This window comes from Culex pipiens, chromosome 1 (genome assembly GCF_016801865.2).
Source record: "Culex pipiens pallens isolate TS chromosome 1, TS_CPP_V2, whole genome shotgun sequence".
NCBI lineage: Eukaryota > Metazoa > Arthropoda > Insecta > Diptera > Culicidae > Culex > Culex pipiens.
This window is the reverse complement of record NC_068937.1, coordinates 48,582,204-48,605,912: the sequence shown is the minus strand read 5'-3', so window position 1 is coordinate 48,605,912 and position 23,709 is coordinate 48,582,204. Positions and strand designations below refer to the sequence as shown.

Here is a 23,709-nt window from a genome sequence, read left to right as displayed (position 1 = left end):
TTGAATAGCAACTGGATTTTCGGCACGTCATGCACGATGCTTGGGATTCGGATCAATCTTTGTGAATGAAAGTTGGGAAGTGGTTGCTAGTTTTGAGAAAGATATGACTTCTTCTCTTTGGAAAATGTTGACATTTTAACTCAACTCTGTGGGTAGGTTTGAATTCACATGAAAAAAAAGATAAGTTTAAAAAAAATTATGCCTTTGCAAATAATTTTATAAGTTTATGTATCCCCATTCAAATTTGGCCCGAAAAATCAAACGACAATTATTTTTTCCAAGGGACTTTAAAATTTAATGGAAATATTACTCTAATCAAATGAATTCAATTTTAAATGCATTTGCTTGCATTCGTTGGTAATCATATTACCAGGTTGAAAATATTTAAAAATATTTAGTGTTTTTTTTTTAATTCTGATGTATTTTTCGCAATTTTGCTTTTGACTTCTGTACATCACTTTTATCTTCATAAATAAATAAAAATCATCGATAAAATTTCGTTCAAAAAATAACACTATATCAATTTTTGACTCCCTGTTAGAGCGTTCAATTTCCCGGGTGTTCCCGAGATTTCCCGGATAAAAATATTTTCCGTTTTCCGGGAAAATTGTAAATTTCCCGGGAATTCCCGAAATTCAAGCGGAGGTATAAATTTTCCTATGAGAGAACCTTATTTCATTTTATTCATTTAGAACGACTGTTCATATTGAACTAAAAAAACTAATCAGCTTGTCTGAAAATTGCATTTCAAGGTTTGATTCAGATAATATTTATTTCTGAAGCATTCACAACTGGCATTAGATCTTGCTTATTTGTTGGGCAACCAAAATAACGCTATTATAGAATGAAAATAAACTATTTTATTTTTGGTAACCTTTTTTTAAACAAAAATATTTGTTATATCATTCAAAAATAAGATATTAACCCATTCTGGCCAAGATCAATATTGAGATATTTTTAAACGTTTTTGTTTACCGTGACCAAATTGGATGAAAATTGAATTGATTTCTTTTTAAAGATGGTTGTGCAAGAAGAATTGTTTAATAGTATTCGAAAAATTACTGTTTGAAGCACTGAAGAGCTACTAGGGGCGTAAGAGAGTTAATTATGAAAAACATGTATTGTTTAATTTAAACCACTTTATGCACTATGAAAAAATTCTTTTAAGCTGGTCAGAAAACCATGTTACAAAAACTATACCATTAATAATACCATAGAAAAAACAACTTCGTATCATATGAAAGGTGCCGAAATTATTATCTCTTTATTCATAAGTTGAACCAGTAAAACTTGTTCTGAGAAAAGTTGATTTGACAAGAATAACATAATTTTTGCATTATATGTTTTATTTCAATTTTATCTGTCATAAGCATTTTCTCTCGAATATTTTTTATCCCCGGGAAATTGAACGCTCTACTCCTTATCGATTGCTAGTTCTATTTGCAACCTCGGAATTTTGTGGATTCATTTCCTGAAAAGATCTCGTGGTGTCCGTGAGTGGTAGAATGTACTCAACAAAGGTATGTGTCATCAAAATTTATAGATTGTTTATCTTATTCAGTAATTTTTATTACAATATAAACGGACTTAAAAAAAATAATAGGTTATGCTGATCAACTTACGAAAAAAAAAAATAAAGTGAATAACGAACTAAACTTACGGTTTTTTTTTCACCTCATATCTCGTGGCGCAGGGGTAGCGGCTTCGGCTGCCGATCCCGATGATGCTATGAGACGCGGGTTCGATTCCCGCCTTATCCACTGAGCTTCTATCGGATGGTGAAGTAAAACGTCGGTCCCGGTTTCTCCTGTCTCGTCAGAGGCGCTGGAGCAGAAATCCCACGTTAGAGGAAGGCCATGCCCCGGGGGGCGTAGTGCCAATAGTTTCGTTTCGTTTCATCTTATACACATAACTTTAAAAATCTTCCTGAAAACCATTATTTAAAGACAAAAACACGTTGATATTTTCAACCATTCATTTAAGAACTAGCTCCAAAAAATATTTCAAAAAATACATATTTAAACATATGGCAAACTTTTAAGTTTGGAAAAAAATAATTCAGGATTGTTTATACTGCGTAAACCAGTAAGTGGCCATATTTTTGTCAATTAATTGTTACGAAACGCTTCAAGGAGACCTATTTAAGGCAATGATAACACTAGGATTAGAGTTAACTTTCTTAATATATTTGATTTTAATTTCAGGTTTATCATTTGGGTAATTCTCTACCAACTCACACGAAACCGGGAAAAGTTCCCCCGACCCCTCTTCGATTTGCGTGAAACTTTGTCCTAAGGGGTAACTTTTGTCCCTGATCACGAATCCGAAGTCCGTTTTTTGATATCTCGTGACGGAGGGGCGGTACGACCCCTTTCATTTTTGAACATGCGAAAAAAGAGGTGTTTTTCAATCATTTGCAGCCTGAAACGGTGATGAGATAGAAATTTGGTGTCAAAGGGACTTTTATGTAAAATTAAACGCCCGATTTGATGGCGTACTCAGAATTCCAAAAAAAACGAATTTTTCATCGAAAAAAAACACTAAAAAAGTTTTAAAAATTCTCTCATTTTCCGTTACTCGACTGTAAATTTTTTTGGAACATGTCATTTTAAGGGAAATTTAATGTTCTTTTCCAATCTTTATTGACCCAGAAGGGTCATTTTTTTATTTAGAACAACATTTTTCATTTTAAAAATTCGTGATTTTTCTAACTTTGCAGTGTTATTTTTTAGTGTGTAACAATGTTCTACAAATTTAGTGTCTGTCGCGGGTGACCATGAACGGCCATAATAACGACGACCAACATTTTCAAAACTTTTTTTTCGTAAAATTGCAATAACTCGTGATGTTTTTCAATCCCCTTATGTCTATATATCATTTTTTTTTTGTAATTGTCTGCTCTACAACTTTGTAGAACATTGTTACACTATAAAAAATAACCCTGCAAAGTCAGAAAAAAACACGAAATTTTAAAATGAATAATTTTGTTCTAAATGAAAAAATGACCCTTCTGGGTCAATGTAGATTTGAAAAGTACATTAAATTTCCCAATTAGTGACATGTTCCAAAATTTTCTACAGTCGAGTAACGGAAAATGGGAGAATTCTTAAAACTTTTTTAGTGTTTTTTTCGATGAAAAATAGGTTTTTTTCGGAATTCTGAAATCAAAATCAAATTATTCGCTCTACAGCTTTGCTTGATTGTTGAGGCAATTGCAAACCTCTTTTTACACCTTAGCTTCCATCCACCCCGGGATTCGAACTGACGACCTTTGGATTGTAAGTCCAACTGCCTACCAGCGACTCCACCGGGACAGGACCCAAGGAGACGACTCCTACACCTGGACTGAGCTAACGACCTAACACCTCTAGGTTAGACCGGGGCCAACATCTACTTCCCTGTCCGACGGAAGGCGTGATCAGACAAATCTCGTCTCAAAATTTGCCACCGGGACCTTCTGGGATCGAACCCAGGCTGACTGGGTGAGAGGCAACCACGCTTACCCCTACACCACGGTTTCGGAATTCTGAGTACTGACATAAAAGATGTACCTCTTCCCAGATGTAATATTGCCATGATTCTTTTTCTGTGTAGAACAGGCATGGCTAAATGCATTTCGATTAAATTTGTAGACCCATTTGCTGCGTACAAAGGAGTCTGACCCTCCAACCTAGTACTTGTTAGCTTTAAATTAGGCGTCAATGCTAGCGTAATTGAAAAGGCTCGTGCGAGCTATTTTCTGCCGCCCAGTGGAACGGTGTGAACCCCTTGCTTTGCCCAAGTTAGCATTAGCACCTAAGTCCTGTAGCATTTTGATTGCATTCCCAGATTTGCTCCGCGTGGCCTGGTATAAAGGAGTTCGACCGTCATCCGTGGTAACGCAGTTAATGTTCGCTCCTTTACTTACGAGTAGTTGGATGATCTCAGGCGAGTTCTTATGTGCAGCCCAGTGTAATGGCGTCACGCCATCGCTGGTTCTACCCATGTTAGCGTTAGCACCCCTGTCCAGCAGCACTTTAACTGCATTTGTGGATTTGCACCGTGCTGCCTGGTATAAAGGAGTTCGACCATCATTCGTAGTGGTACAGTCAATTTTAGCTCCTTTATCTACGAGTAGTTGGATGATCTCAGGTGAATCATTATGAGCTGCCCAGTGTAATGGAGAAAACCCATTGGTGGTTGTACACAAGTTAGCGTTGGCGCCCAAGTCAAGTAGCATTTTGACTGCATTTGTAGATTTGCAGTGGGCTGCCTGGAAAAGAGGAGTCCGACCGTTATCCGTGGTAATACAGTCAATGTTAGCTCCTTTATCTATGAGTAGTTGGATGATCTCAGGCGAGTCCTTCTCTGCCGCCCAGTGTAATGGCGTGAACCCATTGCTGGTTTTACCCAAATTAGGGTTAGCACCCAAGTCCAGTAGCATTCTGACTGCTTTTGTAGATATGCAGAGGGCAGCCTGATATAAAGGTGTCCGACCGTCATCCGTAGTGGTGCAGTCAATGTTAGCTCCTTTACCTATGAGTAGTTCGATGACCTCAGGCGAGTCCACTTGTGCTGCCCAGTGTAATGGGGTAAATCCATTGCTAGTTGTACACAAATTAACGTTAGCGCCTAAATCCAGTAGCATTTTGACTGCATTTATGGATTTGTGCCGTGTTGCCTGGCATAAAGGAGTTCGTCCGTCATCCGTGGTAATGCAGTCAATGTTTGCTCCTTTATTTATGAGTAGTTGGATAATCTCAGGCGAGTCTTTCTCTGCCGCCCAGTGTAATGGCGTGAACCCATTATTAGTTTTACTCAATTTAGCGTTAGCACCCAAGTCTAGTAGCATTTTGACTGCATTTATGGCTTTGCTACGTGCTGCCTGGTATAAAGGAGTTCGACCGTCATCAGTGGTGGTGCAGTCAATGTTAACTCCTCCATCTACGAGTAGTTGGATCATGTCAGGCGAATTGTTATGAGCCGCCCAGTGAAGAGGTGTAAACCCATTGCTAGTTGTACAAATGTGAACGTTAGCACCCAAGCCCAGTAGGATTTTGATTGCATTTGTGGAATTGCACCGTGCTGCCTGGTATAAAGGAGTTCGACCATCATTCGTAGTGGTGCAATCAATGTTAGCTCCTTTATTTACGAGTAGTTGGATGATCTCGGGCGAGTTCTTATAAGCCGCCCAGTGTAATGGTGTAAACCCATCGCTAGTTGCTCCCAAGTTAGCATTAGCCCCCAGGTCAAGTAGCATTTTGATCGCATTTGTGGAGTTACAGAAGGCAGCTTGACACAAAGGAGTGCGGCCGTCATCTGTGGTAGTACAGTCAATGTTTGCCCCTTTATTTACGAGTATTTGGATGATCTCAGGCGAGTTCTTATAAGCCGCCCAGTGTAATGGCGTAAACCCGTCGCTAGTTTTACCCAAGTTAACGTTAGCGCCCAAATTCAACAGCATTTTGACTGCATTTGTGGATTTGCAGAGGGCTGCCTGGTTAAGAGGAGTCCGACCGTTATCCGTGGTGGTACAGTCAATGCTAGCACCTTTATCTATGAGTAGTTGGATGATCTCAGGCGAGTCCTGCTCGGCTGCCCAGTGTAATGGGGTAAAGTTATTGCTGGTTTTACCCAAGTTAGCGTTAGCGCCCAAGTCCAGTAACATTTTGACTGCATTTACAGAATTGCACCGTGCTGCCTGGTGTAAAGGAGTCCGACCGTCATCCGTGGTGTTACAGTCAATGTTAGCTCCTTTATTTACGAGAAGTTGGATGATCTCAGGAGAATCATTATGAGCTGCCCAGTGTAACGGTGTAAACCCATTGCTGGTTGTACCTAAGTTTGGATTAGCACCCATGTTCAGTAGCATATTGACTGCATTTGTAGATTTGCAGAGGGCAGCCTGACACAGAGGAGTCCGACCGTCATCCATGGTAGTACAGTCTATATTAGCTTTATCTACGAGTAATTGAATGAGCTCAGGCGAGTCCTTCTCTGCCGCCCAGTGTAAGGGTGTAAACTTATCGCTGGTTCTGTTCAAAATAGCGTTAGCACCCAAGTTCAAAAGCTTCCTTAAAGGTATTTCAGAGCTTTGGAACGTAACAATACTGTTCAGAATTTGCTCCTGACATTCAAAGTCAAGATCAAATATAGCTTTTGTTTCGTCGACTAGTGTGTTGCATTCATTTTGGTACTCTTCACGAGTTATAATTATTAATTTGCTGACATTTTGGCGTAATTTATCTATAACACTGTTGTTTAGTTGAGGAAGAAACGCGAGAATCAAGCATTTTGGTTGACTTTTTGACAGAACATCAATGATGTGCTTCTCTTCGCATCGCTCGATGACAACAAACTTAAAATCAAAACCATTCAATTCGATATACTGAATGAGTTTCATACAGCTGAGTTTTGGTGTGCTACTGAATATGTTTAGGAAAAATTGATGATTTTCCTTCATGTCTTGTAAAAAAGTGACCAATTTAGAATGTAATGTTGCATCGATATTAAACTTCAATGAATTTTTCCCAACCTTGCCGAAGCTAATCGCCTGAATCTCGTCCAGTTTAACTTCATTCACAGCTAAATTGAACAGTTGACAACTTTTAGTTGCAAATGGCGTTTTACCGGATTGATTCCACCAATAATTTACTATTGAATCGTGAAATCTAGAGAAAATTAAATCTTCACTTTCATAATCTTTGGCTTTAATATCGCGTTGAACAATTCCTGTTAGCTCTCCCTCCGTGGCCTGTTCTGAATAAATCCTCACTTTTTCTAAGAAATCCTTAACGATATTAGCATGTTCATCATGTGATGGTTTGTTGAACAATTTTATTTTTGAATGCCACTTTTTAGAGATTTCTATTAATAATTCTAGCAAATCCGATGTACACTTGATTTTTATTGTTTTGCCAGACGATTTGTTATAGAATATGTCCTTGGAGTTCATATTTTCACAATGCACTTGATCGCAATTATTCACTACAGCTGGAGTGAAAATTATCAGTTTCAACTCTGTTTCCTCGTAATTTCCTTGAAATATTGCATGATCACTGGTCTGCTTGAACATGTAACGTATCTTCAAATAAGTATCGAAATATTTCGATATGTGGAAATCACTTAATTTAACGAAGTTTGTGGGTTCCCGATGATTGGCCTGAAGAAGATATACACGAGATTGCCCGTTGCTACAGGTTCTAAGCACCACGTCGTCAAACAGGCCCACCTCACCCAAGTTACTTCCCAGGTGGAAGTCCTCGATCTGGTCATCGTGAAGCAAACGAAACAGCACCATGGTCAGCAGCTTCGTCCTGTAGAACTGCTCGTTGAAAACGGCTTCAATCTCTTGTTGCTCCTTTTCACCCAAAATTGAGCACAAATCCATGGGCTTTTTGCTGTCACAATTTCTTGCCTCAGTGTTTGCTCCTTTTGCAAGGAGCAACTTAACCAACCTTGCATTGCTGGCAGTGACAGCAACGTGCAGAGGAGTTTCGTTTTTGTGAGTAGTGTTCACAAAATTGACGTCTGCTCCAGCGGTAAGAAGTTCTTGTACCGCTTGAAGATCATTTTTCTGTACGGCACTCATCAGCTGAACACTTTGATTAAGCTGCTCGTTGTTCATTTTTCCTGCGATCACTGTTCAAAAAAAAACCATGACAAGGGTATTTTTAATTTTAGTATTGAAGTGAATTATAATCAACATAATTATTGAAAAATGACATGACATGACATATTATTTTCACTAAACTTACACTTATTGGGAACGACAAATAACGGTGTATGAGTTGGAAAAATCACACAATAAACCAAAATTTGTTCGGATTTATTAAATCCACGCCTAGTTTAACGTTGATGCGAATCATCCAGTTGTTTGAAAGAAACTATTGGCTGTGCCGTGGTAGAAAGTGGCCAGGCGGAAAATTTAGTTGTAGTTCTTTATCTTATCTTATCAATCGTTCAATAGACTTTTCTCGGGCTTGGAGTGATGTCTGTTTGAAAAAGGCAGATTAATATATTAAATTTAACTTTGTTTTATTGATGAGTTATCAAGATATAATTTGTTCCTTTTACGTTTATAATAAAGTTTTTTAAATAGGTACAATTTTATCATATTTTAATTTAACATTTTTAAAGATAACATGCATTTGAGCAATTCTCTGAGATTTCGGTCATTCGATTTTTTTTGTATTTTTTAATCCGGGTGAAACTTTTTTGGTGCCTTCGGTATGCCCAAAGAAGCCATTTTGCATCATTAGTTTGTCCATATAATTTTCCATACAAATTTGGCAGCTGTCCATACAAAAATGATATGTGAAAATTCAAAAATCTGTATCTTTTGAAGGAATTTTTTGATCGATTTGGTGTCTTCGGCAAAGTTGTAGGTATGGATATGGACTACACTAAAAAAAAATGATACACCGTAAAAAAAATTTTGGTGATTTTTTATTTAACTTTTTGTCACAAAAACTTGATTTGCAAAAAAACACTATTTTTAATTTTTTTTATTTTTTGATATGTTTTAGAGGACATAAAATGCCAACTTTTCAGAAATTTCCAGAATGGGCAAAAAATCTTTGACCGAGTTATGAATTTTTGAATCAATACAGATTTTTTCAAAAAATCGAAATATTGGTCGCAAAAATTTTTCAACTTCATTTTTCGATGTAAAATTGAATTTGCAATCAAAAAGTACTTTAGTAAAATTTTGATAAAGTGCACCGTTTTCAAGTTATAACAATTTTTAGGTAACTTTTTTGAAAATAGTCGCAGTTTTTAATTTTTTTAAATTAGTGCCCATGTTTGCCCACTTCTGAAAAAAATATTTTTGAAAAGCTGAGAAAATTCTCTATATTTTGCTTTATTGAACTTTGTTGATACGACCCATAGTTGCTGAGATATTGCGATGCAAAGGTTAAAAAAAAGGAAAATTGATGTTTTCTAAGTCTTACCTAAACAATCCACAATTTTCTAATGTCGATATCTCAGCAACTATAAATCCGATTCACAATGTTAAAACATGAAACATTCGTAAAATTTTCCGATCTCTTCGACAAAAATAATTTCAAAAATTTAAAATCAAGACTAACATTTCAAAAGGGCGTAATATTGAATGTTTGGCCCGTTTGAAATGTTAGTCTTGATTTTAAATTTTTGAAAATATTGTTTTCGAAAAGATCGGAAAATTTCACGAATGTTTCATATTTTAACATTGTGAATCGGATTTATAGTTGCTGAGATATCGACATTAGAAAATTGTGGGTTGTTTAGGTAAGACTTAGAAAACATCAATTTTCCTGTTTTTTAACCTTTGCATCGCAATATCTCAGCAACTATGGGTCGTATCAACAAAGTTCAATAAAGCAAAATATAGAGAATTTTCTCAGCTTTTCAAAAATATTTTTTTCAGAAGTGGGCAAACATGGGCACTAATTTAAAAAAAATGAAAAACTGCGACTATTTTCAAAAAAGTTACCTAAAAATGGTTATAACTTGAAAACGGTGCACTTTATCAAAATTTCACTTAAGTACTTTTTGATTGCAAATTCAATTTTACATCGAAAAATGAAGTTGAAAAATTTTTGCGACCAATATTTCGATTTTTTGAAAAAATCTGTATTGATTCAAAAATTCATAACTCGGTCAAAGATTTTTTGCCCATTCTGGAAATTTCTGAAAAGTTGGCATTTTATGTCCTCTAAAACATATCAAAAAATAAAAAAAATTAAAAATAGTGTTTTTTTGCAAATCAAGTTTTTGTGACAAAAAGTTAAATAAAAAATCACCAAAATTTTTTTTACGGTGTATCATTTTTTTTCAGTGTAGTCCATATCCATACCTACAACTTTGCCGAAGACACCAAATCGATCAAAAAATTCCTTCAAAAGATACAGATTTTTGAATTTTCACATATCATTTTTGTATGGACAGCTGCCAAATTTGTATGGAAAATTATATGGACAAACTAATGATGCAAAATGGCTTCTTTGGGCATACCGAAGGCACCAAAAAAGTTTCACCCGGATTAAAAAATACAAAAATAAAAATTAAAGAAAAAAGACCGATTCCGTAGAGAACTGCTCATTTGTGTTCGAAAACTTTTTTTAAATTGAAAGTTGTGTTTTCAAGAGAAGCCTGAAATGTCAATACTTATTTTAAAATAAGACATTTTTTCAAATGTTATAGAAGTTTTTAAATAGAATTTTGATATTTTATTTGTATAAAACGCACTCTTATCGTGAATTGTGAACAAAGTATGCCCATTATTTGTGAAATCTTTTTGAAGTGCAACACCACACCTTCTCCGACTAGCAGACAAGTAGTGTTGACTTTTGTTGAGTGGTTTTTTTATCACAAACTAAGTGCAAAATGCAAGCTTCCCATGCGACAGTCTGAACCCATTGTGTGTTGGTATTTTGGTTCATCGTACCAGCGCACCACGACAATCTCGGCTCGTCGCCTCGGTTGTGTGTCTGGCACTCACCCGAGGCATGAACCCAGCGTATGAACCATGGTGCTTCACTCGGTACGCGCCGTGGTATTGAACCCGGTTTGTACCGCCAGGGCGTACCACGGCACGTACCTCGGCTCGTACCGAGTGAAGCACCATGGTTCATACGCTGGGTTCATGCCTCGGGTGAGTGCCAGACACACAACCGAGGTGACGAGCCGAGATTGTCGTGGTGCGCTGGTACGTTGAACCAAAAAAAGGGAAAAGTGGAGCAAGACGACCATATGGGGCAAGAGGAAAAATCGCTAGTACGATCGTTATTCTTACAATTTTCAATATTTCCAATATGAGGAATTGTTACTAGCAATGCAATTAGTTAATTCTACTACCACATAACCGCCAATACGACGTAAACGCCACGGGACAAGATTGAATGGTGTTTTTTTAAATCCTTCGTTTTCTTATAACATTTGGAAAGACCGAAATAAGACTAAGGGGTTCGATTTTAAGTTCATTTTATCAAAATTCATTTTTTCCTAGATCAGTAGTGTCCCTTCCAATGATTTGCATTTATTATAAAGTATGGTTTATCATTTGGTTATTTTTGTTGAGAGCTTTTAAAATACCTTGTTCGGGTGGGGCAAGTGTACCATATCGATTTTAAGTATGGGAAAATTACGAATTGTTGCAACAACATATTTTATTGCGAAATAAATACATAAAAGTATTGAAAAACTGATAAACATTTGTTTAAAAAAATTGTCCATACAAAATATAGTGATATTATGAAAATTTACTATTTATCATCTAAGTAATTAGATTTTTTCGTAAAAACGATCAAAATATTAGTAAAATATTATTATTTCATCTAAAAATGAAAGTAACGTTTCAAATACATTCTAATCTGATGTGTCTAAGTGATAACAGTTCAATTGTTAGCAAATTAACATGTTGTTTCATGCATTGTTCCTCTTGCCCTGAAACTACTTAAAGGTTTCTCAGGGTCATATCTAACCGAAGTTAGAAAAAATATAGAGAATTAAGTGGTACTAAATGGGATTTATATTTAAACATTTTACAGAATAGAGAGGAAGGGGGGGGGGGGGGAAATCTCACCCAACTTTACATGCTCGACCTCCACGTCAGCCGCAACGGCGTCAAGCGGGCCCGCTTGGCCTCCAACCCGACCGGGTGAGGTCTTTGGTACACGTGGTGGCGATCCTGGGCGACGTTCAGTCACGTCCCAGCCCACGTGTTGAGACAGCTGCCGGTGGCGTCCACTTACTCGGGGTGTTGGCTGGCCCCTACAGACTCACCACGTTGATCCAGAACGGTGCAGCCCTACGGACTGTCCACAGTCCTTTGATCCGGTCAGCTGCGTCCACTGACTCGGAGAACGTGGCGTTGTTCTCCTACGGACTCGTTGGTGGAGGGCAAGTTCACGCCCTTAATGACGACGAACCCTCGGCCCGACCGGATGTCCTCCAGCGACGACGGAACCGGAAGCCTAGCGGCGGCACACACACCGAACGATCCTCCAGGAAACGTGCACATTCACGGACGTTCGTCGTTTTGGTGCACTCTGCTGGGTGGAGTAACGAGTCGGCTGCGGAGCTTGGCTGTTGGGGGACCCGATGCTGGATGGCGTCGATAGCTGGACCCTGCGATGATCACGTCCTCGGCCCACGTGGTGCGAAAGCAGAATTCGGGGCTTCAAACCGTTTGGGGACTCCGAACTCCGACCGCAAACCTGGAGTCACTTTTGATCGCGTACGGGGTGATACGTACACCCGGGAGATCCCGAAATACTTGCCGCGCTATGTACGTTTAAAAGATTACCTAGCCGAGGTTAAAATAAAACTCAGGTTAGTCAAAAGTCGAGAAGCGTGTGACAATTGATTAATTCGCACGACGGCGCTTATATACTCCGCGGCCTCCTCCTCGTCGTCGTGGCCGTCGTCACGTGCTTTTTCCACCCAAAGCGACGTCTGTCACGGTGACGTTTTGGTCGAGCGGGCATAATTGGAGGAGTAAGGTTGGGGGGTATTTCTAGCTGGCATTTGGGTTAGGATCGGGTGGATCAACTTATCGTTTATTAATATTTATAGCCAGATATAGGTGTTTTTTTTTAATTTAATATTATCTCATGAAGGGCTCCATACCAGCTAATGGAAAGGAATGGGAAAGGGATTTAATGTTTCAGTTGTTCAAATTTACCGTGTTTTTTCGTTTAAACCAGATGGAACATTGAGAAAGGTTACAGCCCCAACGGGTTGTTCGTCTTGCCCCACTAGTTGAGAAGAACGTACGGAAAATCAATTATTTTAAAATATTTTTTTATGGTACAAAACAGGATTTTTTAGAAACTTGGTTTATCAAAGAATCCTTGAATATCCTTGAATAAGATGGTTATCAAAAAATCCAACTGATTAATTAATGTTTTTAATGGGTTTTAACGAGCATTTCCTTAGCTTGTTACACTTGCCCCACTTTCCCCTACCCTCGGCTCGAGAGAGTCGGGTACGGGTGTAAACCGAACAAAGCAGGCGCAAAGCAAAACCGAGGTACAGTCATCCCACATATTCGGAACGGTTTACAGATCGGCCAATGCTCAAAAAATCATAGCAAATCGATAATTGAACTTAATGATTCGCTTTTACCTACATTTGAAAGCTTTTCTTGCGATCTTTCAAATGATGTATCGAACAACTGCAAATTTTAACTTTTATATCAAGTTTTTGAAGAAAAACTTTGACCCTTGAAATCCACAAATTCGGAACACTTTTTTCTTACGGATGTAAACAAACTTTGGTTCTCTCCATGAGTACACAATTTTTACAAAATATTGACTTCAGGCCCTGAAACCAACGAAACTCAAGCATAGTTATGTTTTATGAATGGTTTGATAACTATTTTTGTGAAAATATTAGTTAAATTCAGGTGTTCCACAATTGTGGGAGGCACAATAACATCCCACAATTATGGAACAGGCAATTTGGAGGCAGTGTTTTGCTGCTCTGGATAAAACACTCTTGAAATGAGGTTTTTGGTCAAAAAGTATTAATTTTACTAGTGAAATTGCAAGAGAATGTCCAAATAAAGGTCCTAAAAATAGTAGGAGTTGCATTTGTCATGTTATTGACAAATTATCACAAAAGTGTTCCGAATTTGTGGGTGTTCCGAATATTTGGGATGACTGTACAAGTGAACCGCGTGTACCGCACGGTGCAGGGAAGCTTGGCAAAATGTGTGACTTTTTGTCAGGGCTGTGGTAGCTGGACAGTTGGTGACATTTTTATTAAAGAGACAAGACCATTTCACAATAGAATCATTTTTTTATGAATCTCGGGTTAGTTTGCAATAGGTCCTGAGCGCCATTTGTAAACAAAGCCGTTTTACGATGGACAAAATGGAAAAAAAATTTTTTTTTTGGGACTTGTTATTTACTGGAAAATTTAATCTACTTTCGAATCTGCAATAACCCAGAAGGGTATTTTTTTCATTTAGAACAACATAATAAAATATTGTGATTTTTTCGTTGTCTTTTGATTGTCTATTTTATTCATGACCCCAAAACAACTCTAAAGTTATTTAGAATTTCGAAATCCAAGATGGCTGCCAAAATGGCGGTGATGAAATAATAATAAAAAAACATTTGATTATTTTCAAGGCATTGAATCATTCAAATTTTACCTAAATGGGGTCGTAGAATTCAATATTCATATTAAAAGTAAGAAAAAAAAAAAGAAATCAAAAATTATTTTTTTGTTCGTGATTTGATTATTCGAAGGCCCATACAAACCTTTATCAAGTCTGGTCAAGGTGGGTAAAAAAACTTTATTTCAAATTTGATGCCCAACTTTCATAATTTTTAAGCAAAAAGTTTCACAAAATAATTTATATATAATAACTGTTATGCTACTTTCAAAAATTTGCAAAATATCTTTTCCAGAAGTTTTATATCTTTTTGCGATCTATGGTTTAAAAATTCAAAACTTTCCAAAAGTCTAGAAGTGCCTTGTTTGAAAAATAAAATACAGTGGACTATCTGGCTGTCGATCTTCTCGATACTAATATTGATATAGCTGTAAATAATTTTTTTCAGTCCCTTCAAATAGATTGCTTTGATTATTCGTTCCGTTGAAAGTTGAAAATAATTTTTAACTCCCGCTCTCGACGGTCCCTTCAATATCGACAACGAGAGAGTCCACTGTAAAATACAAATGTAAACGTTATTTTATGTTTTTGAATACTTTACATTCAATTGTACAAGTTTTTTCGATGAAAATTTAAATTTTCACCTATATTTTTTGTTGTTGTTGGGACAAAAGCAGAATGGTATGGAATCATGCAAACGTTGTATTAAATTTCAACTTTTCATTTTACGGGAAAATCTTAAACCTATCAAAGTTACCCCGGCTATCAATGTTACACCGGTTCACGGTACCTTTTTTGTAAGAAAGGCAAAAACTTATCACACGAATTATTTTTCATAAATTCTTAGATAATTTAGTGCCTGGCCTTGAAATTCTATTGCTGATTGACCTGCTTCGCCTGCTTGCTGTTCTCGATCTTTTGGAAATGGGTTGGTGGCTTGAGCGAGTCGAGCGATTTCCGGAGTGGTCTGCCCAAAAGTACTTCAGCCTTGTAGTGCTCTGCGACCTCTCGAAGGTAGCAATGAATCTTTCCGCAAGCCCGTTGGACTGCGAATGAGGAACGGCGGCTTTTCAAGTGGAGGATGCCGTTGCTGTCACAGTATCGCTCGAACTCCTCACTGACGAGCTGACGTCCCTGGTTCGAGTCCCGTAGTCACTACTTTTTGTTTTTCTTTTGTTTTGGACGGGTGAACTTTTTGGAAATGAACTTGAGGGCAAAATTTTCTCAGCCATCTCGATCTGTGTTCTCTATGTCTATTTGTCTTCTAGAGATTAATGATTAATTATCTCTACTAACTTAGTCCAGTCCAATGGAGTCTCTTGGTGCTCCTCATAACCACTAACGTCATGATTCGAATTCCCGGACGCTTCGAAACCCGGACACTTCAACTTGTTTTATCAATTATTTGGATATAAGTTCGCATTATGAATGTCAAAACTGTGTTATTTGATGAATTCTAACATCAACTTTCATTTAAAGTTTGTTTGAGCGCTATAGTTAATGCCAAAACAATTAAATAAAATAAAAATAATAAGTTTACCAAAAATGCGAAACATTTCAACTGAAATATGTCATAGGCGTCCGAAGCACCGGGAAGGCAAAGCAGAAATTTATGTTTTTGATTTCCTTAAATTCTAGCAAATTTTTATATAAACTATCGATTGTTCTGATGTTAACAGCTTATTTGAGACCTAAAGAAAGCCATTCACTAATATTTCAGTCCAAATTTGTGCGATTCATAAGCAAAATCGAGTGTCCGGAATTCGAAGCAAAACTGTCCGGATTTCGAATCAGCTTTCAACAGTGTCCGGGATTCAAAGCACAACAAGTCATTTTAATTTTCAAATTCGGATAAAAAAGTGTTAGAAAAGACATATTTTGCATGCATTCTCTTAAAACTGACTGTTTATACTAAATCCTGATGATATTTCTACTTTTCCAACTTATTACATGATTTTTTGCCAGCTATAACCAAAATAATATGGTACTAAGTGTCCGGATTTCGAATCATGACGTTATTCAGTCAAAATTCTGCCAGCACTTTCCAACTTGGCGGGAAACCCCATTCCGATGCATCTACCAAGGCATCGTTTTCCCGCGCCATAAAAACCAACTGCCAGTCGTTTAGGTGGGAGTGACTGCGCGCAAAACCATGCTTTCCAAAGCCTGCTGCCAGTCCGTTTGCCATCGCAAGTTTTTCCTCCCTTTCGACTCCAACTCGAGAGTCCGATGCGCTCTCTCCTCGTCCACAGGTGGCGCCGTCCTGGCGGTCGGTTTTCGAAACTGTGTTTTCGCGCGCTTTCGCTTCTGGTGCTGAGTTTGTTCGGCTGTGCTTGGATTGGGGGGGAAGAATATAAAAACGGAAAAGCCAACATCAAATACCGTCATTCGTCGGCGAGTCGTTTCCTTCAGCGCAACGGGTTGTGCTGCCGTGTGTTTGCACATGGTCTTTGGAGTCCTGAACCTGTGCCAAGAGTGAGGGTCTCTTCTGCTTGTACTAACTGCGTTTAAGGGAAAGTGAGCTTTGTTTGTGTGTGTGCTTGTGGGTGGACGCGACTGTTGATTCAGTGCAGTTCTTCAGTACCAGTACCTGTTAAGGGGATAGGAAGATTCTTCGGCTTTGAGTGAAGACTTGAAGAGGGTCTGGGGTCTTCCTGCTCTTTGAAGCACCAAGTGGCTTCTGAAAGGATTAAAGGCAAAAATCAGAGATTTGCTTAGTCGAGCAGACAAGTGGCCGCGTGGGACCGTTTTCCGTTAAGGATTACCTCTTTTCTTGGAGTGAGGGAAAATCCTGATAGACGAGTGATTTCCATCAAGATTAGCGAGACAAGTGCAAGCCTGGCCGAAGAAGAGAGCATGGTCAGCAGTGAGTTCGTTGAAACCGGAAGTGACGGAAATAGCTGCTGCTGCTGCAGCAGTGGCTTTGTTGACTTTACTAATTAATTATACAAAGTCAAAGTTGTACCAGGATCTTCGTCTTCTTCGGCGAAAAATCGTTTGTAAGTGTAACTAAACGTTGAAAGTTTGCCCAGTGCGGAGGTTGGTGGAAGAACTCTTCGGAATTGCCCCGAAGGGGCATTCGACTCCGGGTTCTTTGTTGACTTAAGGAGTGTGGAAAAAGCGGAAATCAGATTTTGGAACGCCTTGCGTGGGCGCTCTGGTTAACTTTTTGGGTCGCCGAAGTGATGGACTATTTGTGATTGTTTGCTGATTGGCCCAGTGACCAAATTGACTTTCGTTTTTGGCGGAAAAGTGATTTGTTTGCGAGTGACTTTTGATAGCAAGAAGGGAGGGTTGAGAGTCGTGACGGTTGTGGATTTTGGGAAAATTAGTTTTTGATGGATTGTTTTTGAACTTATTTTACTACTCAATGGGTTCTTGATTTTAGGAATTCAGATGGCGGAGTTTTCTTAGATTTTATTTTTTTTTGTTTCTTTTTTATGTGTAATATTTATAGATTGTTTTGACTTGATGTTTTGTCCATGCAATCTTGTTGATGATTAATTTTTATTTATTTAATAAGCATTTACATACTTGAGTAACAGTTTTGTAATAGATTTTTCAGCATTAACGGAGCACATCAACAAGAGCTTTTGCACCAAGATTTTTGTTACCGATATTTTAGTATTTTCGAAACTACGGGAACTATCGATATAATGTTTTATTCATCCCCTAAAGTACTGTCTACTAAGTGATTTACAACAAAATTTGCCTGTTTTTACAATCAGATTTGTGCAGGATTGGGTCCGTAAGTTTGTCAATTTTGGCATAAGAAGACAACAACTTCCTTGGTTGCTGTGCACCCTTAAAATTGGTTATTCCACATCAATTATTTTTGTTCTTTCTTCCATATCAATCCTGCAGTATTGAAATAAAAAGTGCCCCGGTTTTCCTTTTTTCAAATCGGTAATTTAGGTTGTTTTAGCTATACTTTATTTTTATGATGGAGGTATTATCTGTATTAAAATTGTTGCAGGTAATTTACAAGTTTCAAAAAAGGACATTTTGCTGTTGTGAAATTCGGGTTGTTTAAAAAATCTTAATCTCTTTGATTCCAAAATTTCCAATTTATCAAATTAAGTGTCCATACGTCATTCAAAAAAACAAAAGTGAATCAAGAAAAAATCAACAAAAGAATTCAAATTTTTCTTCGACTTTAACACGGAAAAATAATTGGGCTTCAGAATGTTAAGAATATGATTGGAAAATTTGATTCCTGGTCATAAATAATTTTGTTATGTTTTCCTGTTAATTATTTTCTCTCCTTATCAAGAAGATTTTTTTTTCCTTTGATTTGTTTGTTAAATGAAAGATACTTTTTTTTTCAAGCATGTTAATAATGAAATCATTACAATTTTAGTTTTCTGATTGCCTGATTTCGACCGTTGAAAATATTTTTTGAAATTGATTTCGCATGACTCTGATTGATGTCTAATGGGAAAGGTGAACTAAAATGGAATTTACTAGCCATGATATCATCATTTCAACAAAAAAGTTGTAATATGCAGCATACACCAGAACACTGCCCATGTTCGCATAAATGTTCCATATGGAAATACAGCAAACTTGCCTTGCATTTTAGTTTTGAATTAAACTGCACCATTTAGTTGATTTGGCATTTTTTTAATTTGCCGATTTTTTAATTAACTTTTTTCTCACAAAAACTCAATTTCACAAAATTTTAATTTTTTGATTTTCAAGTTTTTTTGATATGTTTTAGTGGACAAAAATCCGCATTTTTTGAGAAGTATGGTCAAACAATCTGCCGCTGAGTTATGATTTTTTTTTGTAAAAATAGTGATTTTTGGAAAAAAATCGAAATTTTATATATTTTTCTTTAACTTAGCTTTTTTATGCACACGGAGAAAAAAGAGTTCCCAAAATCGTGAACAAACGTTCATGAAAATGGGAACCACGAACAAAGTGTTCAAATCCCATAGTACGATTTTGAAAAACGTACCATGGCATTTGAACATTTTGTTCGTGGTTCCCATTTTCATGAACGCTTGTTCACGATTTTGAGAACTCTTTTTTCTCCGTGTAAAATTGAATTTGCAATCTAAAAGTACTTTACTGGTTTTTTGATAAAGGTCTCCGTTTTTAAGATATAGCCACCGAAATTTTGATTTCAGCGAAATATTTGCAGTTTTTCGGTTTTTAAAAAAAGTGACTTTGAGCGACCATTTATAAAAAAAAAATTTTAAAGGTTCAGAAAATTCGCTATAAAATTGTCTAAGAGACATTAAGGGTTGGACCAAGGGTCCTGATTACTCCAGAACGACTCTTTCACTCACGACCACAAATTGAAAGCGACAAAAAACTGCTCTGGCCGTTTCCTACCGTTTGTCGCTTCCACATCAATCGTTACACAATACTCTCTCTTTGCTTTCCCTCTCACTTTAATCGGGTAGTACAGCGAATAGTTCAGAAAGACCGATTGCGCTATGTCGCTCAGTCGCTGAGTCAAAATAGTTTGCGATCGGTTTTGTTTTACACTAAATCCCCCATGTGCGCTCTTTTTGGGGGGGCGCACACCGGGGGAGAGCGCAATTCGGGGGAGCGTTATTTTGGGGTTTGAGCGCAAACGGGGGGAGCGTTATTTCGGGGTTTGAGCGCAAATCGGGGGAGCGTTATTGCGGGGTTTTGGCGTAAAATGGGGTTTTCTTTTTTAATGTACTTTATTTACATATAAATGAAAAATTTATATAAGGGGTCATCCACGAAACACGGCCAAGGGACCATCCACAAAGCTGGGTATCCAAGAACTCCCGGAAGTCTTGCCTTAGAAATCTACTTGATCAACGGGGGTCTATATGGGTGAACTAACCATCGGTATAGCTTCCGGTAGCTTCATTGAACCACGATGGATAACCTTCGCCATGTTGGATTGTTATGGGACCTCTAGGAACTCCCGGAAGTTATGACCTGATGATCTACCTGATCAACGGGGGTCTATATTTGTATATTACCCATCGGTATAGCTTCAGGTAGCTTCAGTGAACCACCATGGATATCCTGGTGTACGTTGGATTGTTATGGGTCCTCCAGGAACTCCCGGGAGTTATGACCTGACGATCTACCTGATCAACGGGGGTCTTTATGGGTATATTAACCATCAGTATAACTTCCGGTAGCTTCAGTGAACCACGATGGATATTCTGGGGTACGTTGGATTGTTATGGGTCCTCCAGGAACTCCCGGAAGTTATGACCTGATGATCTACCTGATCAACAGGGGTCTATATGGGTGTATTAACCATCGGTATAGCTTCAGGTAGCTTCAGTGAACCACGATGGATACCCTTCGCCATGTTGGATTATTATGGGTCCTACAGGAACTCCCGGGAGTTATGACCTGATGATCTACCTGACCAACGGGGGTCTATATTGGTATATTAACCATCGGTATAGCCTCCGGTAACTTCAGTGAACCACGATGGATATTCTGGGGTACGTTGGATTGTTATGGGTCCTCCTGGAACTCCCGGGAGAAATGACCTGATGATCTACCTGATCAACGGGGGTCCATATGGGTGTATTAACCATCGTTATAGCTTCGGGTAGCTTCACTGAACCACGATGGATGCTTTGGAGTTCGTTGGATTGTTATAGGTCCATATATACCTCCGTTGATCTGGTAGATATCCAGGTCATGACTTCCAGGAGTTCCTGGACGACCTATAACAATCCAACGTACCTCAGAGTATCCTTCGTGGTTCAGCGAAGCTACCTGAAGCTATACCGATGATTAATACACCCATATAGACTCCCGTTGATCAGGTAGATCATCAGGTCATAACTCCCGGGAGTTCCTGGAGGACCCATAACAATCCAACATGGTGAAGGGAATCCATCGTGATTCACTGCAGCTTCCTGAAGCTATAGCGATGGTTAATACACCCATATTGACCCCCGTTGATCAGGTAGATCATCAGGTTATAACTCCCGGGAGTTCCTGGAGGACCCATAACAATCCAACATGGCGAAGAGAATCCATCGTGGTTCACTGCAGCTTCCTGAAGCTATACCGATGGTTAATACACCCATATAGACTCCCGTTGATCAGGTAGATCATCAGGTCATAACTCCCGGGAGTTCCTGGAGGACCCATAACAACCCAACATGGCGAAGGGTATCCATCGTAGTTCACTGAATCTACCTGAAGCTAAACCGATGGTTAATACACCCATATTAACCCCCGTTGATCAGGTAGATCATTAGGTCATAACTCCCTGGAGTTCCTGGAGGACCCATAACAATCCAATGTACCCCAGAGTTTCCATCGTGGTTTACTGAAGCTACCTGAAGCTATACCGATGGTTAATACACCCATATAGACCCCCGATGATCAGGTAGATATCTAGGGCATGACTTCCAGGAGTTCTTGGGTACCCAGATTTATGGATGGCCCCTTATCCGTGTTTTGTGGATGACCTCTTATACAAATGTTTCATTTATATGTAAATAATGTACATTTAAAAAGAAAACCCCATTTTACGCGAAAAACCCTGCAATAACGCTCCCCCGATTTGCGCCAATTAGAGCGTTATTTGGGGGGAGCGTTATTTCGGGGTTTGAGCGCAATTCGGGGGGCGCAAAACGGGGGAGGCGCAATCGGGGGGAGCGTATTTAGGGGATTTAGTGTACTCAGTTATTAAACTGCTTAAAATCTAAGTTATCAAACATGTTTTGCAATTTTGTTGATAACACGACATCAAATACACATTTACAAGCAATTTCCATCATGCCAAATACAAATTTACCGAAAACTGTGGTAGTGCAGATCAAAAGAGCGCCAAACTGGTATGTTGTTAGATTCTCTCCTCTCTGAACGTATTCGTGTGTGACTCGGATCGACAGACGGAGTGGGCAAAGAAATTCACGAAGTATTTGTGTCACTAGGAGAAGCGATTGAGCAAGTCGCTGGCAGCTTGAGTGTAGTGTTCGCTCGCGACTGGTTGCGAGCTCCAGTCGGCAAAGATTCGCTCGGCGATGACTGAGTGATTTTTGATCTTTGAACCGAAAATCAGGACCCTTGGATTGGTCCTCTGGTTGCTGAGATACAGCAGCTGAAAGGAAAAGGAACAGGAAGATTGAAGTTTTCTAAGTCTCACTCAAACAACTCACCATTTTCTAATGTCGATATCTTAAACTAATGGTCCGATTTTCAATGTTAAAACATGAAACATTCGTGAAATTTTCCGATCTTTTCGAAAACAATATTTTCAAAATTTTTGAATCTAGACTAACATTTTAATAGGGCCAAATATTCAATATTACACCCTTTTGAAATGTTAGTATTGATTTTTTTTAATATTATTTTCGAAAAGATCGGAAAATTTTACGAATTTTCTAGTTTCTTTTCATTCAGCCGCTGTACCTCAGCAACCAGAGGTCCAATCCTTAATGTCTCTTAGACAATTTTATAGCAAATTTACTGAACTTTTCAAAACAAAAATATTTTTAGGAACTATTTTTCGGTGGCTTTATCTTGAAAACGGAGCCCTTTTTCAATAAATCTGTAAAGCGGCAGATTTTTTTTACCATACTTCTCTATGGCTCAAAAATTGCGGTTTTTTTTACCCCTAAAACAAATCAAATAATCTCAAAAATAAAAATACGTATTTTTGGAAATGGAGTTTTTGTGAGAAAAAAGTTAACTAAATTTTGTTTTCTGTGTACTTATTTTTTCTAAAGAGTCCTCAACATTACCTACAACTTTGCCGAAGACTCTAAATTGATCAGAAAATTCATCAGAAAGTTACAGCTGTTTGAATATTTACATACCATTTTTGTATGGACAGCTGCGAAAATTATATGGGTGAACCAATGACACAATATAGCTTCTTTGGTCATTGGGAAGGCCCCCACTAAGTTTGAGCCAAATAAAAAAAATACATATAAAATCCATTTCAGGTTTTGGAAGAAATTTTCAATTTCATTTTTTTCAAACAGTTTCTACTGCCGCTTTCAATTTCAATAAAGTGTCCACGTTATTTATGGATGGTCCCTAGAAAAACTATCATATTTAGTAATTTGTTCTAGAAAACTTGATAACCCTCTACCTATTCATGAATTTCTAAAACCTTATGAGTTTAGTTTGCATGCTATTATTGCATGTGGGACATTTATGCGGACATGGGTAATCAAAATATTCAAAATGCATTTAAAATCAATTCAATATATTGAAAAGTTATTTCCTAGTGATGTTATTTAAAAATAACTAGAGGATTAATAATACCACAAGACAATATAACCGCATTGTCATTGTTTCTACAAATTTGAAGATGTAATGAAATGAGCCAATTTTGTGAGCATATCAGGGCGTAATCTCTTTTCACATTAGCTTGATTTGTCACAGCAGTTAAAACTGGATTCAACACGTAAAATTGGTGCTTTTATTTCTTGTTTTTTTTTTTCTTTTTTGGTTTCTTAACGATGTTTGGATATTTCAAAAACATCATGAGTGAATCATGTCTTAAATATGACGAAACCCAAAGAGCACTGATTTCTCGGGTTAAATCTTATTAAGTATAAAAAACGGGATCGTCAGCTCCTGTTGCAACTAATCAAGTTTATGATTGGGTTCGTGGTCAGTACACAGTAAAAAAAAATATGGAA

At 37.9% G+C, this 23,709-nt stretch overlaps 2 protein-coding genes across 3 annotated transcripts in view; one reads left to right on the top strand and one right to left on the bottom strand.

Annotated features, from left to right (window-relative positions):
• Nucleotides 1–3,533: 3,533 nt before the first annotated feature.
• LOC120416398 (ankyrin-1-like) lies at nucleotides 3,534–7,886 on the bottom strand. 2 transcript variants are annotated; one of them, XM_039578143.2, is made up of 2 exons: nucleotides 7,737–7,886; nucleotides 3,534–7,611 (listed from the first exon to the last, which is right to left on the bottom strand). In XM_039578143.2, exon 2 carries the CDS (start codon nucleotides 7,604–7,606, stop codon nucleotides 3,692–3,694), a length of 3,915 nt encoding a protein of 1,304 aa, XP_039434077.1. In that variant the 5' UTR covers nucleotides 7,607–7,611; nucleotides 7,737–7,886; the 3' UTR covers nucleotides 3,534–3,691. The 2 variants fall into 2 exon arrangements, with proteins under 2 accessions (XP_039434077.1, XP_039434078.1); XM_039578144.1 differs by having other exon boundaries at nucleotides 3,534–7,620; nucleotides 7,737–7,883.
• An 8,571-nt stretch (nucleotides 7,887–16,457) lies between these two features.
• Nucleotides 16,458–23,709, top strand: part of LOC120416400 (corticotropin-releasing factor-binding protein) — a 53,905-nt gene continuing 46,653 nt past the window's right edge. Inside the window, exon 1 of the mRNA XM_039578146.2 lies at nucleotides 16,458–17,088. The gene's annotated coding sequence lies outside the window, so the exon portion shown is untranslated. The remainder of the gene's footprint in view (nucleotides 17,089–23,709) is intronic.

What these genes read in the sequence shown, in the direction of transcription:
- LOC120416398 (XM_039578143.2), bottom strand. Translation starts at nt 7,606, where the DNA reads ATGAACAACGAGCAGCTTAATCAAAGTGTTCAGCTGATGAGTGCCGTA.